The sequence below is a fragment of the Coregonus clupeaformis genome, unplaced genomic scaffold, assembly GCF_020615455.1.
Source record: "Coregonus clupeaformis isolate EN_2021a unplaced genomic scaffold, ASM2061545v1 scaf0264, whole genome shotgun sequence".
Lineage (NCBI taxonomy): Eukaryota > Metazoa > Chordata > Actinopteri > Salmoniformes > Salmonidae > Coregonus > Coregonus clupeaformis.
Window position 1 is genome coordinate 225,711 of NW_025533719.1, and position 16,977 is coordinate 242,687.

General features: G+C 44.5%; 2 protein-coding genes across 2 annotated transcripts in view; one reads left to right on the forward strand and one right to left on the reverse strand.

Moving 5' to 3' along the window:
- Window positions 1-11,083, forward strand: part of LOC121578752 (uncharacterized protein FLJ43738) — a 49,080-nt gene extending 37,997 nt beyond the window's left edge. Inside the window, exons 11-13 of the mRNA XM_045214478.1 lie at window positions 1,638-1,858; window positions 5,418-5,572; window positions 10,086-11,083. Of these exons, the coding sequence (XP_045070413.1) occupies window positions 1,638-1,858; window positions 5,418-5,572; window positions 10,086-10,284 (575 nt within the window). The 3' untranslated portion in view covers window positions 10,285-11,083. The remainder of the gene's footprint in view (window positions 1-1,637; window positions 1,859-5,417; window positions 5,573-10,085) is intronic.
- A 1,588-nt stretch (window positions 11,084-12,671) lies between these two features.
- LOC121578753 (IQ motif and SEC7 domain-containing protein 1-like) overlaps window positions 12,672-16,977 on the reverse strand; it is a 165,502-nt gene continuing 161,196 nt past the window's right edge. The window contains exons 14-15 of the mRNA XM_041893145.2: window positions 15,050-15,600; window positions 12,672-12,907 (exon numbers count right to left, since the gene is read on the reverse strand). Of these exons, the coding sequence (XP_041749079.2) occupies window positions 12,672-12,907; window positions 15,050-15,600 (787 nt within the window). The remainder of the gene's footprint in view (window positions 12,908-15,049; window positions 15,601-16,977) is intronic.

Consider the following 16,977-nt stretch of genomic DNA (forward strand, 5'->3'; position numbering starts at 1 on the left):
GTTTACATTGTTCATTAGGCACAGTGTTCAGTAGGGCACAGTGTTCAGTAGGGCACAGTTTTCAGTCGTTTACAGTGTTCAGTAGGGCACAGTGTTCAGTAGGGCACAGTGTTCACTAAGTTACAGTGTTCACTAAGTTACAGTGTTCAGTAGTTTACAGTGTTCAGTAGGGCACAGTGTTCAGTAGGGCACAGTGTTCAGTAGGGCACAGTGTTCAGTAAGTTACAGTGTTCAGTAGGGTACAGTGTTCAGTAGTTTACAGTGTTCAGTAGGGTACAGTGTTCAGTAGGGCACAGTGTTCAGTGGTTTACAGTGTTCAGTAGGGCACAGTGTTCATTAGTTTACAGTGTTCAGTAGTTTACAGTGTTCAGTAGGGCACAGTATTCAGTAGGGTACAGTGTTCAGTAGTTTACAGTGTTCAGTAGGGCACAGTGTTCAGTAGTTTACATTGTTCAGTGGAGCACAGTCTTCAGTAGTTTACAGTGTTCAGTAGTTTACAGAGTTCAGTAGTTTACAGTGTTCAGTAGGGTACAGTGTTCAGTAGGGCACAGTGTTCAGTAGGGCACAGTGTTCAGTAGGGTACAGTGTTCAGTAGGGCACATTGTTCAGTAGGGTACAATGTTCAGTAATTTACAGTGTTCAGTAGGGCACAGTGTTCAGTAGGGCACAGTGTTCAATAGTTTACAGTGTTCAGTAGGCGCAGTGTTCAGTAGTTTACAGTGTTCAGTAGTTTACAGTGTTCAGTAGGGTACAGTGTTCAGTAGTTCACAGTGTTCAGGAGGGTACAGAGTTCAGTAGTTTACTGTGTTCAGTAGGGCACAGTGTTCAGTAGGGCACAGTGCTCAGTAGGGCACAGTGTTCAGTAGGGCACAGTGTTCAGTAGGGCACAGTGTTCAATAGTTTACAGTGTTCAGTAGGGCACAGTGTTCAGTAGGGCACAGTGTTCAGTAGGGCACAGTGTTCAGTAGTTTACAGTGTTCAGTAGTTTACAGTGTTCCGTAGGGCACAGTGCTCAGTAGTTTACAGTGTTCAGTAGGGTACATTGTTCATTAGTTTACAGTGTTCAGTAGTTTACAGTGTTCAGTAGGGCACAGTGCTCAGTAGTTTACAGTGTTCAGTAGGGTACATTGTTCATTAGTTTACAGTGTTCAGTAGTTTACAGTGTTCAGTAGGGCACAGTGCTCAGTAGTTTACAGTGTTCAGTAGGGTACATTGTTCATTATTTTACAGTGTTCATTAGGCACAGTGTTCAGTAGGGCACAGTGTTCAGTAGGGCACAGTTTTCAGTCGTTTACAGTGTTCAGTAGGGCACAGTGTTCAGTAGGGTACAGTGTTCAGTAGGGCACAGTGTTCAGTAGGGCACAGTGTTCAGTAGGGTACAGTGTTCAGTAGGGCACAGTGTTCAGTAGGGCACAGTGTTCAGTAGGGTACAGTGTTCAGTAGGGCACAGTGTTCAGTAGGGCACAGTGTTCAGTAGGGCACAGTGTTCAGTAGGGCACAGTGTTCAGTAGGGTACAGTGTTCAGTAGGGCACAGTGTTCAGTAGGGTACAGTGTTCAGTAGGGCACAGTGTTCAGTAGGGCACGGCGTTGTGAAACATTCCTAATAATGTGCTCCTTCCTGTGTTCCCTCCCCCAGGAGAGCGTCTTCAGCGGGAACAGCTGCAGACAGCCCAGTCTCAGTACTCTCGCTGGCTGAGGAAGGTGCTGCCTGACCAAGGACATACTTCCACGCCAACCTGCAGCCGAGTCCCACAGTTCAGCTGCCACATGGGCGGGGCCGACCCAGGAAAGCTGCATGACATGCTGAAGGATCAACCAATGAAATACTCCCTCAGGAAACCTGGCCTCACCCTCAAGGTAGGGAACAGGAGTAGGGACAGGAGATTTACCTGTTCAGGAAACACTCCTGCCCCCATTAATGGACAATCACAGAAAACCAAAAGTAATGTTGAGGGGGAATTACAGAACATGGCATCATGTTCTTCCCATGTGGTCCTCTGTAGCTCAGCTGGTAGAGCACGGCATTTGTAACGCCAAGGTAGTGGGTTCGATCCCCGGGACCACCCATACACAAAAATGTATGCACGCATGACTGTAAGTCGCTTTGGATAAAAGCGTCTGCTAAATGGCATATTATTATTATTATTATTATGAAATACAGTAAGTGTTGTCTTGCTCCTTGAGCCAGAGATGTGTGATAACGTGTGTGTCAGAGATGGCAGAAGTAGGGGGACGGCCGTACCCCCTGGTTTCAAGTTCAGATGGGAACAGGAGCCTTATTGGACAGGAGCCTTGTTGGACAGGAGCCTTGTTGGACAGGAGCCTTATTGGACAGGAGCCTTGTTGGACAGGAGCCTTATTGGACAGGAGCCTTGTTGGACAGGAGCCTTGTTGGACAGGAGCCTTGATGGACAGGAGCCTTGTTGGACAGGAGCCTTGTTGGACAGGAGCCTTGATGGACAGGAGCCTTGTTGGACAGGAGCCTTATTGGACAGGAGCCTTATTGGACAGGAGCCTTGATGGACAGGAGCCTTGATGGACAGGAGCCTTGTTGGACAGGAGCCTTGTTGGACACTGACTGTAGGCTTCAACTGTAGCCTATTATATAATTAATTCCTGCACAATGAACTGTTTCTTCAGTAACATTTTTATTTTGTCTCAGGAACAGGAGTGGAGAAATATGATTTCTTTCTTTCAGCATCTTGAGAGAATACTGTAAGAATGCACGTTTAGGGTCCTGTTATGTAGCCTAAACATACCATTTCTTTCAGCGAAATAAAAGCTGACAGTATTTAATTTTTTACCACATAAATGTGCATCCAAGACGAACTGATATACTATCAGAAATATGTTGGATATTTTTCACAACTATTAATTTCCTTAAAACTGGTCAAACTGATGTCATTTGGAAATGTTGCACTGAAAATCTCCCCGGTCCCTAACCGTCCTCGCTCCGCTATCTCCCCGGTCCCTAACCATCCTCGCTCCGCTATCTCCCCGGTCCCTAACCGTCCTCGCTCCGCTATCTCCCCGGTCCCTAACCGTCCTCGCGCCGCTATCTCCCCGGTCCCTAACCGCCCTCGCTCCGCTATCTCCCCGGTCCCTAACCGCCCTCGCTCCGCTATCTCCCCGGTCCCTAACCGTCCTCGCTCCGCTATCTCCCCGGTCCCTAACCGTCCTCGCTCCACTATCTCCCCGGTCCCTAACCGTCCTCGCTCCGCTATCTCCCGGTCCCTAACCGTCCTCGCTACGCTATCTCCCGGTCCCTAACCGTCCTCGCTCCGCTATCTCCCCGGTCCCTAACCGTCCTCGCTCCCGCTATCTCCCCGGTCCCTAACCGTCTCGCTCCGCTATCTCCCGGTCCCTAACCGCCCTGCTCCGCTATCTCCCCGGTCCCTAACCGTCCTCGCTCCGCTATCTCCCCGGTCCCTAACCGTCCTCGCTCCGCTATCTCCCTGGTCCCTAACCGTCCTCGCTCCGCTATCTCCCCGGTCCCTAACCGCCCTCGCTCCGCTATCTCCCCGGTCCCTAACCGTCCTCGCTCCGCTATCTCCCCAGTCTCTAACCGTCCTCGCTACGCTAGAGAAGCTGAAATGAAATAAAAAACTTGACCAATGTCAACTACACTGAACAAATATAAAAATGCAAAATGTTGGTCCCATGTTTCATGGGCCGAAATAAAAGATCCCAGAAATGTTCCATAAGCATAAATGTGTTTACATCCCTGTTAGTGAGCATTTCTCCTTTGCCAAGATAATCCATCCACCTGACAGGTGTGGCATATCAAGAAGCTGATTAAACAGCATGAACATTACAAAGGTGCACCTTGTGCTGGGGACAATAAAAGGCCACTTTAAAATGTGTAGTTTTGTCACACAACACAATTCCACAGATGTTTTGAGGAAGCGTGCAATTGGCATGCTGACTGCAGGAATGTTCACCAGAGCTGTTGCCAGGGAATTGAATGTTAATTTCTTTACCATAAGCCATAGCCTCACAACCGCAGACCACGTGTAACTACGCCAGCCCGGGACCTGCACATCTGGCTTCTTCACCTGCGGTATTGTCTGAGTGAGTGGCGCAGTGGTCTAAGGCACTGCATCGCAGTGCTAACTGTGCCACTAGAGATCCTGGTTCGAATCCAGGCTCTGTCGCCGCCGGCCGCGACCGGGAGACTCATGGGCGGCGCACAATTGGCCCAGCGTCGTCCAGGGTAGGGGAGGGAATGGCCGGCAGGGATGTAGCTCAGTTGATAGAGCATGGCGTTTGCAACGCCAGGGTTGTGGGTTCGATTCCCACGGGGGCCAGTATAAAAAAAAATTGTATTCACTAACTGTAAGTCGCTCTGGATAAGAGCGTCTGCTAAATGACTAAAATGTCTGAGACCAGCCACCCGGCCAGTGGGTGAAACTCTGGGTTTTGCACAACCGAAGAATTTCTGCACAAGCAGTCAGAAACCATCTCAGGGAAGCTCATCTGAGTGCTCGTCGTCCTCACCAGGGTCTTGACCTGGTCGCAAGGATCTGTACACAATTCCTGGAAGCTGAAAATGTCCCAGTTCTTCCATGGCCTGCATACTCACCAGACATGTCACCCATTGAATTGACGTGTACGACAGCGTGTTCTAGTTTCTGCCAATATCCAGCATCTTCTCACAGCCATTGAAAAGGAGTGGGACAACATTCCACAGGCCACAATCAACAGCCTGATCAACTCTATGCGAAGGAGATCTGTCGCGCTGCATGAGGCAAATGGTGGTCACACCAGATACTGACTGGTTTTCTGATCCACGCCCCTACCTTTTAAAACAAGTTATCTGTGACCAGATGCATATCTGTATTCCCAGTCATGTGAAATCCATAGACTAGGGCCTAATGAATGTATTTCAGTTGACTGATTTCCTTCTATGAACTGGAACTGTTTCTATTTGTGTTCAGTATAGATTGTTGATGGTATAATCATTCTATCGATCTGCGACATCATTCTGGTGACCAAGGCCTTATTTAGTATTCAACAGCATCATAACCCTAACCCAACTAATGACAGAAGAGAAGCATCCAATTACAGAAACCTACTGAATGTCGGTAGATAGAGGTGTTATGATCTAAATGTCGGTAGATAGAGGTGTTATGATCTGAATGGGGTTTAGAAAAGGTTTTTACCCCATCGAAAAATCCTTCCAACATCTCTGGTAATGTGTGTGTACTTATAGTATGATAATGTGTGTGTACTTATAGTATGATAATGTGTGTGTACTTATAGTATGATAATGTGTGTGTACTTATAGTATGATAATGTGTGTGTACTTATAGTATGATAATGTGTGTGTACTTCTAGTATGATAATGTCTGTGTACTTCTAGTATGATAATGTGTGTGTACTTCTAGTATGGTAATGTGTATGTATTGTGTTACAGCCCATGCCGGTACTGTCAGTACTGCAACAACCCCAGCAGCTCTCCAGGTCGGGCCATATGTCCTTCGCCCCGGGACCGTTCCCGGACCACAGTCTGAGCTGGGATGAGAACACCATCCCCCGACAACCCTCACACTACAACAAGTACCACTTTACGTAAGTTACCACGACCACCCTCACTACAACAAGCAACACTTCACATACATTACCACGACAACCCTCACACTACAACAAGTACCACTTTACGTAAGTTACCACGACCACCCTCACTACAACAAGCAACACTTCACATACATTACCACGACAACCCTCACACTAGAACAAGTACCACTTTACGTAAGTTACCACGACCACACTCACTACAACAAGCAACACTTCACATACATTACCACGACAACCCTCACACTACAACAAGTACCACTTTACGTAAGTTACCACGACCACACTCACTACAACAAGCAACACTTCACATACATTACCACGACAACCCTCACACTAGAACAAGTACCACTTTATGTATGTTACCACGACCACACTCACTACAACAAGCAACACTTCACATACATTACCACGACAACCCTCACACTACAACAAGTACCACTTTACGTAAGTTACCACGACCACCCTCACTACAACAAGCAACACTTCACATACATTACCACGACAACCCTCACACTAGAACAAGTACCACTTTATGTATGTTACCACGACCACACTCACTACAACAAGCAACACTTCACATACATTACCACGACAACCCTCACACTAGAACAAGTACCACTTTATGTATGTTGCACCACGACCACACTCACTACAACAAGCAACACTTCACATACATTACCACGACAACCCTCACACTACAACAAGTACCACTTTATGTATGTTACCACGACCACACTCACTACAACAAGCAACACTTCACATACATTACCACGACAACCCTCACACTACAACAAGTACCACTTTATGTATGTTACCCACGACCACCCTCACTACAACAAGCAACACTTCACATACATTACCACGACAACCCTCACACTACAACAAGTACCACTTTATGTATGTTACCACGACCACCCTCACTACAACAAGCAACACTTCACATACATTACCACGACAACCCTCACACTAGAACAAGTACCACTTTATGTATGTTACCACGACCACCCTCACTACAACAAGCAACACTTCACATACATTACCACGACAACCCTCACACTAGAACAAGTACCACTTTACGTAAGTTACCACGACCACCCTCACTACAACAAGCAACACTTCACATACATTACCACGACAACCCTCACACTACAACAAGACACTTTAAACTTCCTAGCCTCTAAATCACTACAACAAGTACCACTTTACGTACGTTACCACAATCATCCTCACCACAACAAGTAACAGTTCATGTACATTGGATTGCCCTTTGTTGGCTATGCACCTTTTAACCCCATAGAGTTGATTTCCGAGGCCCCGCAAAAATTAATTAGCATAATAAAAACAATCCGCTTTTGCATTGGATGCGTCTCAATGCACTGCATCCGCCTATATAACACTTCCTCATCTGCGGTGAAAGGTGGCAGAGCTAGAGCGCTGTTTGTTAGTCCATGACACATCCCGGAGATCGGTCTTCTCATGAAAACGTCTGTAGCGTCCGAACGGTTTGGGCTACAAACTACTGTAAAGATGAGACTCTCACGAACACCATGATCTCCGTTTTGCTCCACGACCCCCTACAAGCGTCTTGGGACCCGTCTGAAGTCGGTACAACCGATCTGCCAACTTCTGTCTGTAGTGTCTGAACAGTTTGGGCTGCACACTAATATGACCCCTCTGTGGAAAGGTGAGTCTCTCATGAACATGTCGGTTGATTTGTTCTAGGACGCCCACAAACCTCAGAAGACTCGTCTGAATGTTCCCCGGTACCAGTTGAAAAAATGTATGGAAGTACACTACCGGTCAAAAGTTTTAGAACACCTACTCATTCAAGGGTTTTTCTTTATTTGTACTGTTTTCTACATTGTAGAATAATAGTGAAGACATCAAAACTATGAAATAACACATATGGAATCATGTAGTAACCAAAAAAGTGTTAAACAAATCAAAATATATTTTATATTTGAGATTCTTCAAATAACCACCCTTTGCCTTGATAACTTTGCACACACTTGGCATTCTCTCAACCAGCTTCACCTGGAATGCTTTGCCAACAGTCTTGGAGTTCCCACATATGCTGAGCACTTGTTGGCTGCTTTTCCTTCACTCTGCCGTCCGACTCATCCTAAACCATCTCAATTTGGTTGAGGTCGGGGGATTGTTGAGGCCAGGTCATCTGATACAACACTCCATCACTCTCCTTCTTGGTAAAATAGCCCTTACACAGGTCAATGTCCACTTGAAAAACCAATGATAGTCCCACTAAGCCCAAACCAGATGGGATGGCGTATTGCTGCAGATTGCTGTGGCAGCCATGCTGGTTAAGTGTGCCTTGAATTCTAAGTAAATCACAGACAGTGTCACCAGCAAAGCACCCCCACACCATAACACCACCTCCTCCATGCTTTATGGTGGGAAATACACATGCAGAGATCATCCGCATGTGAATGATTCCATATGTGTTATTTCATAGTTTTGATGTCTTCACTATTATTCTGCAATGTAGAAAATAGTAAAAATAAAGAAACACCCTTGAATGAGTAGGTGTTCTAAAACTTTTGACCGGTAGTGTACACTCCTGACTCTAACCATTACCTAACCCTCCTGACTCTAACCCTTACCTAACTCTAACCCTTACCTAACTCTAACCCTTACCTAACCCTAACACTCCTGACTCTACAATTACCAGTTCATGTATGTTACCTCACAACCTTTGTACAGTGAGGGGAAAAAAGTATTTGATCCCCTGCTGATTTTGTACGTTTGCCCACTGACAAAGAAATTATCAGTCTATAATTTTAATGGTAGGTTTATTTGAACAGTGAGAGACAGAATAACAACAACAAAAATCCAGAAAAACGCATGTCAAAAATGTATATAAATTGATTTGCATTTTAATGAGGGAAATAAGTATTTGACCCCCTCTCAATCAGAAAGACTTCTGGCTCCCAGGCCTCTTTTATACAGGTAACGAGCTGAGATTAGGAGCACACTCTTAAAGAGAGTGCTCCTAATCTCAGTTTGTTACCTGTATAAAAGACACCTGTCCACAGAAGCAATCAATCAATCAGATTCCAAACTCTCCACCATGGCCAAGACCAAAGAGTTCTCCAAGGATGTCAGGGACAAGATTGTAGACCTACAAGACCATCGCCAAGCAGCTTGGTGAGAAGGTGACAACAGTTGGTGCGATTATTCGCAAATGGAAGAAACACAAAAGACTGTCAATCTTCCTCGGCCTGGGGCTCCATGCAAGATCTCACCTCGTGGAGTTGCAATGATCATGAGAACGGTGAGGAATCAGCCCAGAACTACACGGGAGGATCTTGTCAATGATCTCAAGGCAGCTGGGACCATAGTCACCAAGAAAACAATTGGTAACACACTACGCTGTGAAGGACTGAAATCCTGCAGCGCCCGCAAGGTCCCCCTGCTCAAGAAAGCACATATACATGCCCGTCTGAAGTTTGCCAATGAACATCTGAATGATTCAGAGGAGAACTGGGTGAAAGTGTTGTGGTCAGATGAGACCAAAATTGAGCTCTTTGCTATCAACTCAATTCGCCGTGTTTGGAGGAGGAGGAATGCTGCCTATGACCCCAAGAACACCATCCCCACCGTCAAACACGGAGGTGGAAACATTATGGTTTGGGGGTGTTTTTCTGCTAAGGGGACAGGACAACTTCACCGCATCAAAGGGACGATGGACGGGGCCATGTACCGTCAAATCTTGGCTGAGAACCTCCTTCCCTCAGCCAGGGCATTAAAAATAGGTCGTGGATGGGTATTCCAGCATGACAATGACCCAAAACACATGGCCAAGGCAACAAAGGAGTGGCTCAAGAAGAAGCACATTAAGGTCCTGGAGTGGCCTAGCCAGTCTCCAGACCTTAATCCCATAGAAAATCTGTGGAGGGAGCTGAAGGTTCGAGTTGCCAAACATCAGCCTCGAAACCTTAATGAGTTGGAGAAGATCTGCAAAGAGGAGTGGGACAAAATCCCTCCTGAGATGTGTGCAAACCTGGTGGCCAACTACAAGAAACGTCTGACCTCTGTGATTGCCAACAAGGGTTTTATCACCAAGTACTAAGTCATGTTTTGCAGAGGGGTCAAATACTTATTTCCCGCATTAAAATACAAATCAATTTATAAAAATTTTGACATGCATTTTTCTGGATTTTTTTGATGTTATTCTGTCTCTCACTGTTCAAATAAACCTACCATTAAAATTATAGACTGATCATGTCTTTGTCAGTGGGCAAACGTACAAAATCAGCAGGGGATCAAATACTTTTTTCCCTCACTGAATACCATACACACTAACATTAGTCACAACATAATCTCAGAATCTATTAAAGTAATAAAGAACTTTCTAGATGCTAAATACATCTACAAGACAGTGATATAGATTAGTAGCAGAAAATAAATATGGGCGCTAGCGGAGAGCTATAGGTGCCATAGGTCTGTCTTAAAGCACCATGAAACATAAGTGTGATGTCACTTCCTGAAGGGAGTTCCTGAGGCAGAGGTCGTTCCAGTACAAGAGGTCAGCTCCACCCCTAACCGATGAAGAGAGACGTATCCACGTCTTCCAGAAACACCCAGCCCCCTGTGACACCAGACAAACCGCTGGAACCAGCCAATCACAGCCAGCCCGGAGAATTGTAGAGACTCAGACCTATAGGGATGTCACCCTGCACGTCAACTGAGGAAAACCCCATGCTTGAGTCCCAAATGGCATCCGATTCCCCATACATGGCTCTGGCCAAAAGTAGTGTACTGTATAGGGAATAGGGTGCCATTTGAGATGTAACCTCAGACTGAAACCACACTACTCCACTACGGATGACAAATGTGAAAAATCCACACTTTAATAGAATAAATGGCCAGTATGTTCCAACCTCTTCATCATCAGTACCCAAATGGCACCCTATTCCCTATGTAGTGCACTACTTTTGAACTATTATAGGAAATAGGGTGCCATTTGGGACTCAGAGAAGGTCATTGTAGTCACTTGTGTGTGTTATTATAAATGGTATATACAGTATTAAATCTTATCAAGTGTTGAGTTGCGTTTACACAACACTGGAGTAGAGGCAATGGATGGAACGTTAGTAGCATGACTGGCGGCCCACAACAGGACACCCATTCCAGTCCCAAATGGCACCCTGTTCCCTTTATAGTGCACTACTTTTGACCAGAGCCACATAGGGCTGCTACATATGGCCCTGGCCCATAACATGCAGAGCTCTGGTCAAAAGTAGTGATTAGGACACTATGAGAGGCTGGTCCTGCGTGTCTCCTCCAATCACAGGGTTCCGTTGTTCTGTTCAGGTTCTAGAAGGTTCTGTCCAGAGGGGGGGAACAGATATACTGTAGCTTCTCTTCTCCAGAACCTCCTTGGCGATTTTCTTGGTTCTCAGGAGAATCTGGAAACAATAGAGCGCTTCATTACATACAAACATCCACCACATTCATTCATCTAATAAAACAATATTGTTTTTTCTCTCCAGGGTTTTTTCTAGATCAAAAAGGGTCTTAGGTGGCCAGGGGGCGTGGTCTGAGTTTGAGATAACATTTTAGAGGCCCCCATCTTGGCGTTGGAGAGAAACTTTAGCATTTCTAAGCCAATTTCCTGCAATTCTACACATTTCTCCATGGAGATGAGATACATTTTTCAGTTTTAAAGCTAATTTCCTTCAAACTTTTTTAAAATCTATTTTATATTTATATTCACTCAATGTTATGTTAAAAATAAAAAATAACTACAATTTTGAATGCAGCAGTTTTACAGTGACCTTCATGACCTGGCTGATGTATTAGAACAATAACCTTTAAGAATAACATTGGCAATTGGGTGGAAACCCTCTTTAAAGTACTTGAGTAAAAATCCTTTAAAGTACTACTTAAGTACAATTACTCTACAATGACCGGTTGATGCATGTTACCTCACAGCCTTTGTATACCATACACACTAACATTAGTCACAACAGAATCTCAGAATCTATTAAAGTAGTAAAGAACTTTCTAGATGCTAAATACATCTACAAGACAGTGATATAGATTAGTAACAGAAAATAAATATGGGCGCTAGCTGAGAGCTATAGGTGCCATAGGTCTGTCTTAAAGCACCATGAAACAAAGTACTTTAAAGTACTACTTAAGTAGTTTTTTGGGGTATCTGTACTTTACTATTTATATTTTTGACTACTTTTACTTTTACATTCCTAAAGAAAATAATGTACTTTTTACTCCATACATTTCCCCTGACACCCATTTCGAATGCTTAACAGGACAGGACAATAGTCCATTTCACACACATCATGAGAACATCCATTGGTCAACCCTACTGCCTCTTATCTGGCATACTCACTAAACACAAATGCTTCGTTTATAAATAATGTCTGAGTGATGGAGTGTGCCCCTGGCTAGCCATAAATTTAAAAAAAACTAGAAAAATGTTGGCCCCGTGTAGCTCAGTTGGTAGAGCATGGCGTTTGCAACGCCAGGGTTGTGGGTTTGTTACCCACGGGGGGCCAGTATGAAAAATGTATGCACTCACTAACTGTAAGTCGCTCTGGATAAGAGCGTCTGCTAAATGACTAAAATGTAAATTAAGATGTGGGACAATAAATAATTAGCAGCTCTATTCCGCTCCAGCAGCTGTCCACAATTCAACAGTGGGAACATTATTATTATTATTATTATTATTATTATTATTATATTATTATTATTATTATTAACATGGCTCTCAACACCAACAGAAAGAGCTGGACGTTACTATACCAGAGATTATTTTTTAGGAGATTACCTCTGCATTCGACTTACAATTAATTAATTAATTAATTAATTTAATTTTTTTTCACCTTTATTTAACCAGGTAATTTAATTAATTAATTTAATTAATACCCGTAAATGTATCATTGGCAGTGCTCACTGCTAAAGTGGATACCTATTCAACCAAAATGGGAAGTCTGTAGAAGACAGCCAATGGGACAGAGGTGTGACTCCATGACCTGGAAACAGTGAGCTGTTGGAAGGGATAATCAATCTCCTAAAAGAGAAAACAGAATGACTCAAATCATTCCAGTAAATTCTATGTGCGGGTCACAGGACTTGAAACTGGTGAGGAAGAGGGCAACACAGCTTCCTTCATGACAATCTTTTCTATGAGCTGTTTGGCCAGGAGATGCTGGGTCCCATGCCGCTGATTAACATTGAGCACCGCACAGGGCCGCTCCAGAATGGCTTTCGCTGTATGATTGTACGGATCCACAGCTTTGAAGTCAAGCACCGAATTGTTGGCCTTGCAGTGTAACCCGGGGGTCTGATCTATGCAGGGAAGAGGATCAGCATCTACCCAGACCTGAGTGCTGAACTGCTGAAACAGAGGGAGATCAGCATCTACCAAGACCTGAGTGCTAAAACAGAGGGAGATCAGCATCTACCCAGACCTGAGTGCTGAAACAGAGGGAGATCAGCATCTACCCAGACCTGAGTGCTGAAACAGAGGGAGATCAGCATCTACCCAGACCTGAGTGCTGAACTGCTGAAACAGTGAGGCCCTAACTGCTGAAATAAATGAGGCCCTAATCTATGGATTTCACGTGACTTGGCAGGGGCACAGCCATGGGCCCACCCACTGGGGAGCCAGGCCCAGCCAATCAGAATTAGTTTCTCCCCACAAAAAGGCTTCATTATGTGGAGGTCCTGGTCTGGCGTGGAGGTGGTTGGAGGTTGTGAGGCCAGTTGGACATACTGACAAATTCTCTAAAACAACATTTTGAGGCGGCGTATGGTAGAGAAATTAACATGCCAATTGCACGCTCCCTCAAAACTTGAGACATCTGTGGCATTGTGTTGTGTGACAAAACTGAACATTTTAGAGTGGCCTTTTATTGTCCCCAGCACAAGGTGCACCTATGTAATGATCATGCTGTTTAATCAGCTTCTTGATATGCCACACCTGTCAGGTGGATGGATTATCTTGACAAAGGAGAAATGCTCACTAACAGGGATGTAAACACATTTGTGCACAACATTTGAGAGAAATAAGCTTTTTGTGTGTATGGAACATTTCTGGGATCTTTTATTTCAGCTCATGAAACATGGGACCAATACTTTACATGTTGCATTTATAGTTTTGTTCAGTATATATGCTAATCCCTCAGCCATAGTAATGACAGGCAATACCTGCTCTGTTCCGTTCAGAATAGCTAGAAGTAGCAGGCAAGGTATCTCAATCTCTCCCAAAAGCTTTAAAGATCATAGACATATTCAGTTCCATCTCAAGTTAGAAAATACATCTAACCAAAATCAGCCTCTCAAGATGGAGGACTCCATCTCTACTTATGGAATCCCAGTCGTTTCCCATTTTAAATATTGGGGAATAAATATATTTCCTTCCTTAGAAACTTTTAACAGAACGCTGAAATCAATTAAATCTGACCCCAGTAGATGGAATAACATCCCAGATGCTTTAACCGGCAGAATATCTATTGTCTAAATGAATATATTGCCACGGCTGAATTTCTGTAGGTCAATGCTTCCCCGTGGTCCTCTGTAGCTCAATTGGTAGAGCATGGCGCTTGTAACGCCAGGGTAGTGGGTTCGATCCCAGGGACCACCCATACGTAAAAATGTATGCGCACATGACTGTAAGTCGCTTTGGATGAAAGTGTCTGCTAAATGGCATATTATTATTCTTCCCTTGTCTCCCCCTTCTGGCTGTTTGGATAAAGTCAATAGTACAGTTTCAAAATGTATATGGCAAGGTAAGCGAGCTCGGATAAAACGAACACATGTGCAAAGAGGGAAAGAAGTAGGAGGACTATCCGTATTTCCAGGCACTAGCATCTCGCCCATCCTAACTCGCCCCCTGGATGAGTATAGAGCGAAATACGGTGTCTCCTATTGCCCTGGAAGAGGTGGTCTTCACTGATATGCCACCAGAGGTCTCTTCACAGTCCCCAAGTCCAGAACAGACTATGGGAGGCGCACAGTACTACATAGAGCCATGACTACATGGAACTCTATTCCACATCAGGTAACTCATGCCAGCAGTAGAATCAGATTTAAAAAACAGATAAAAATACACCTTATGGAACAACGGGGACTGTGAAGCAACACAAACATAGACACATGCATACACACACAATATCATACGCACTATACACACACATGTACACATGGATTTTGTGTTATAGATATGTGGTAGTAGAGTAGAGGCCTGAGGGAACACACTTAATATGTTGTGAAATCTGTTGTGAATGTATTGTAATGTTTTTAAAATGTATAACTGCCTTAATTTTGCTGGACCCCAGGAAGAGTTGGCAGCAGTTAATGGGGATCCATAATAAATATAAATACAAATATATCCCTTAAACCTATTATTGCTCACAAAATTTATATTTGGTGCAAAATGTTTTTTTTAAACTATGTAACTGAGAATCAAAATGTCCTTCAGTATTTCACAATAACGCCTTGTGATCTGGATGACATGTTGGATGGGCGGGGTTGGTGGATGGGCGGGGTTGGTGGATGGGCGGGGTTGGTGGATGGGTGGGGTTGGTGGATGGGCGGGGTTGGTGGATGGGTGGGGGTGGTGGATGGGTGGGGTTGGTGGATGGGCGGGGTTGGTGGATGGGCGGGGTTGGTGGATGGCGGGGTTGGTGGATGGGCGGGGTTGGTGGATGGGCGGGGTTGGTGGATGGGCGGGGTTGGTGGATGGGCGGGGTTGGTGGATGGGCGGGGTTGGTGGATGGGCGGGGTTGGTGGATGGGCGGGGTTGGTGGATGGGCGGGGTTGGTGGATGGGCGGGGTTGGTGGATGGGCGGGTTGGTGGATGGGTGGGGGTTGGTGGATGGGCGGGGTTGGTGGATGGGCGGGGTTGGTGGATGGGCGGGGTTGGTGGATGGGTGGGGTTGGTGGATGGGCGGGGGTTGGTGGATGGGCGGGGTTGGTGGATGGGCGGGGTTGGTGGATGGGCGGGGTTGGTGGATGGGTGGAGGCCCACTTTTCTTTTCCTGTTTTTATTGAATTTATTATCACTTAAACTCTGTATGTATTTCTTACTGTTTTTTACTTTTCTTTTGAGTGGCAGCCCAAATAAAAATGTTGTATAAATAAATAAAAATATTACTGCAGTAAAGAGGGACATTATGATACTATACTGCTCAAATCAAATCAAATGTTATTTGTCACATGAACCGAATACAACAGGTGTAAACCTTACAGTGAAATGCTTACAAGCCCTTAACCAACAGTGCAGTTTTAAGAAAAATAAGTTAAGTAAAAAATGGATGAGAAAAAATAAAAAATAAAATAAAAATATCAAAATAACAAATAATGAAAGAGCAACAGTAAAATAACAGTAGGGAGGCTATATACAGCTATATACAGGCTATATACAGGGGGTACCAGTACAGAGTCAATATACAGGCTATATACAGCTATATACAGGGGGTACCAGTACAGAGTCAATATACAGGCTATATACAGGGGGTACCAGTACAGAGTCAATATACAGGCTATATACAGCTATATACAGGGGGTACCAGTACAGAGTCAATATACAGGCTATATACAGCTATATACAGGGGTACCAGTACAGAGTCAATATACAGGCTATATACAGGGGTACCGGTACAGAGTCAATATACAGGCTATATACAGCTATATACAGGGGGTACCAGTACAGAGTCAATATACAGGCTATATACAGCTATATACAGGGGGTACCGGTACAGAGTCAATATACAGGCTATATACAGGGGGTACCAGTACAGAGTCAATATACAGGCTATATACAGCTATATACAGGGGGTACCAGTACAGAGTCAATATACAGGCTATATACAGCTATATACAGGGGTACCAGTACAGAGTCAATATACAGGCTATATACAGCTATATACAGGGGGTACCAGTACAGAGTCAATATACAGGCTATATACAGCTACGGGTACCAGTACAGAGTCAATATACAGGCTATATACAGGCTATATACAGGGGTACCAGTACAGAGTCAATATACAGGCTATATACAGCTATATACAGGGGTACCGGTACAGAGTCAATATACAGGCTATATACAGGGGGTACCAGTACAGAGTCAATATACAGGCTATATACAGGCTATATACAGGGGGTACCAGTACAGAGTCAATATACAGGCTATATACAGCTATATACAGGGGTACCGGTACAGAGTCAATATACAGGGCTATATACAGGGGTACCAGTACAGAGTCAATATACAGGCTATATACAGCTATATACAGGGGTACCAGTACAGAGTCAATATACAGGCTATATACAGCTATATACAGGGGGTACCAGTACAGAGTCAATATACAGGCTATATACAGCTATATACAGGGGTACCAGTACAGAGTCAATAT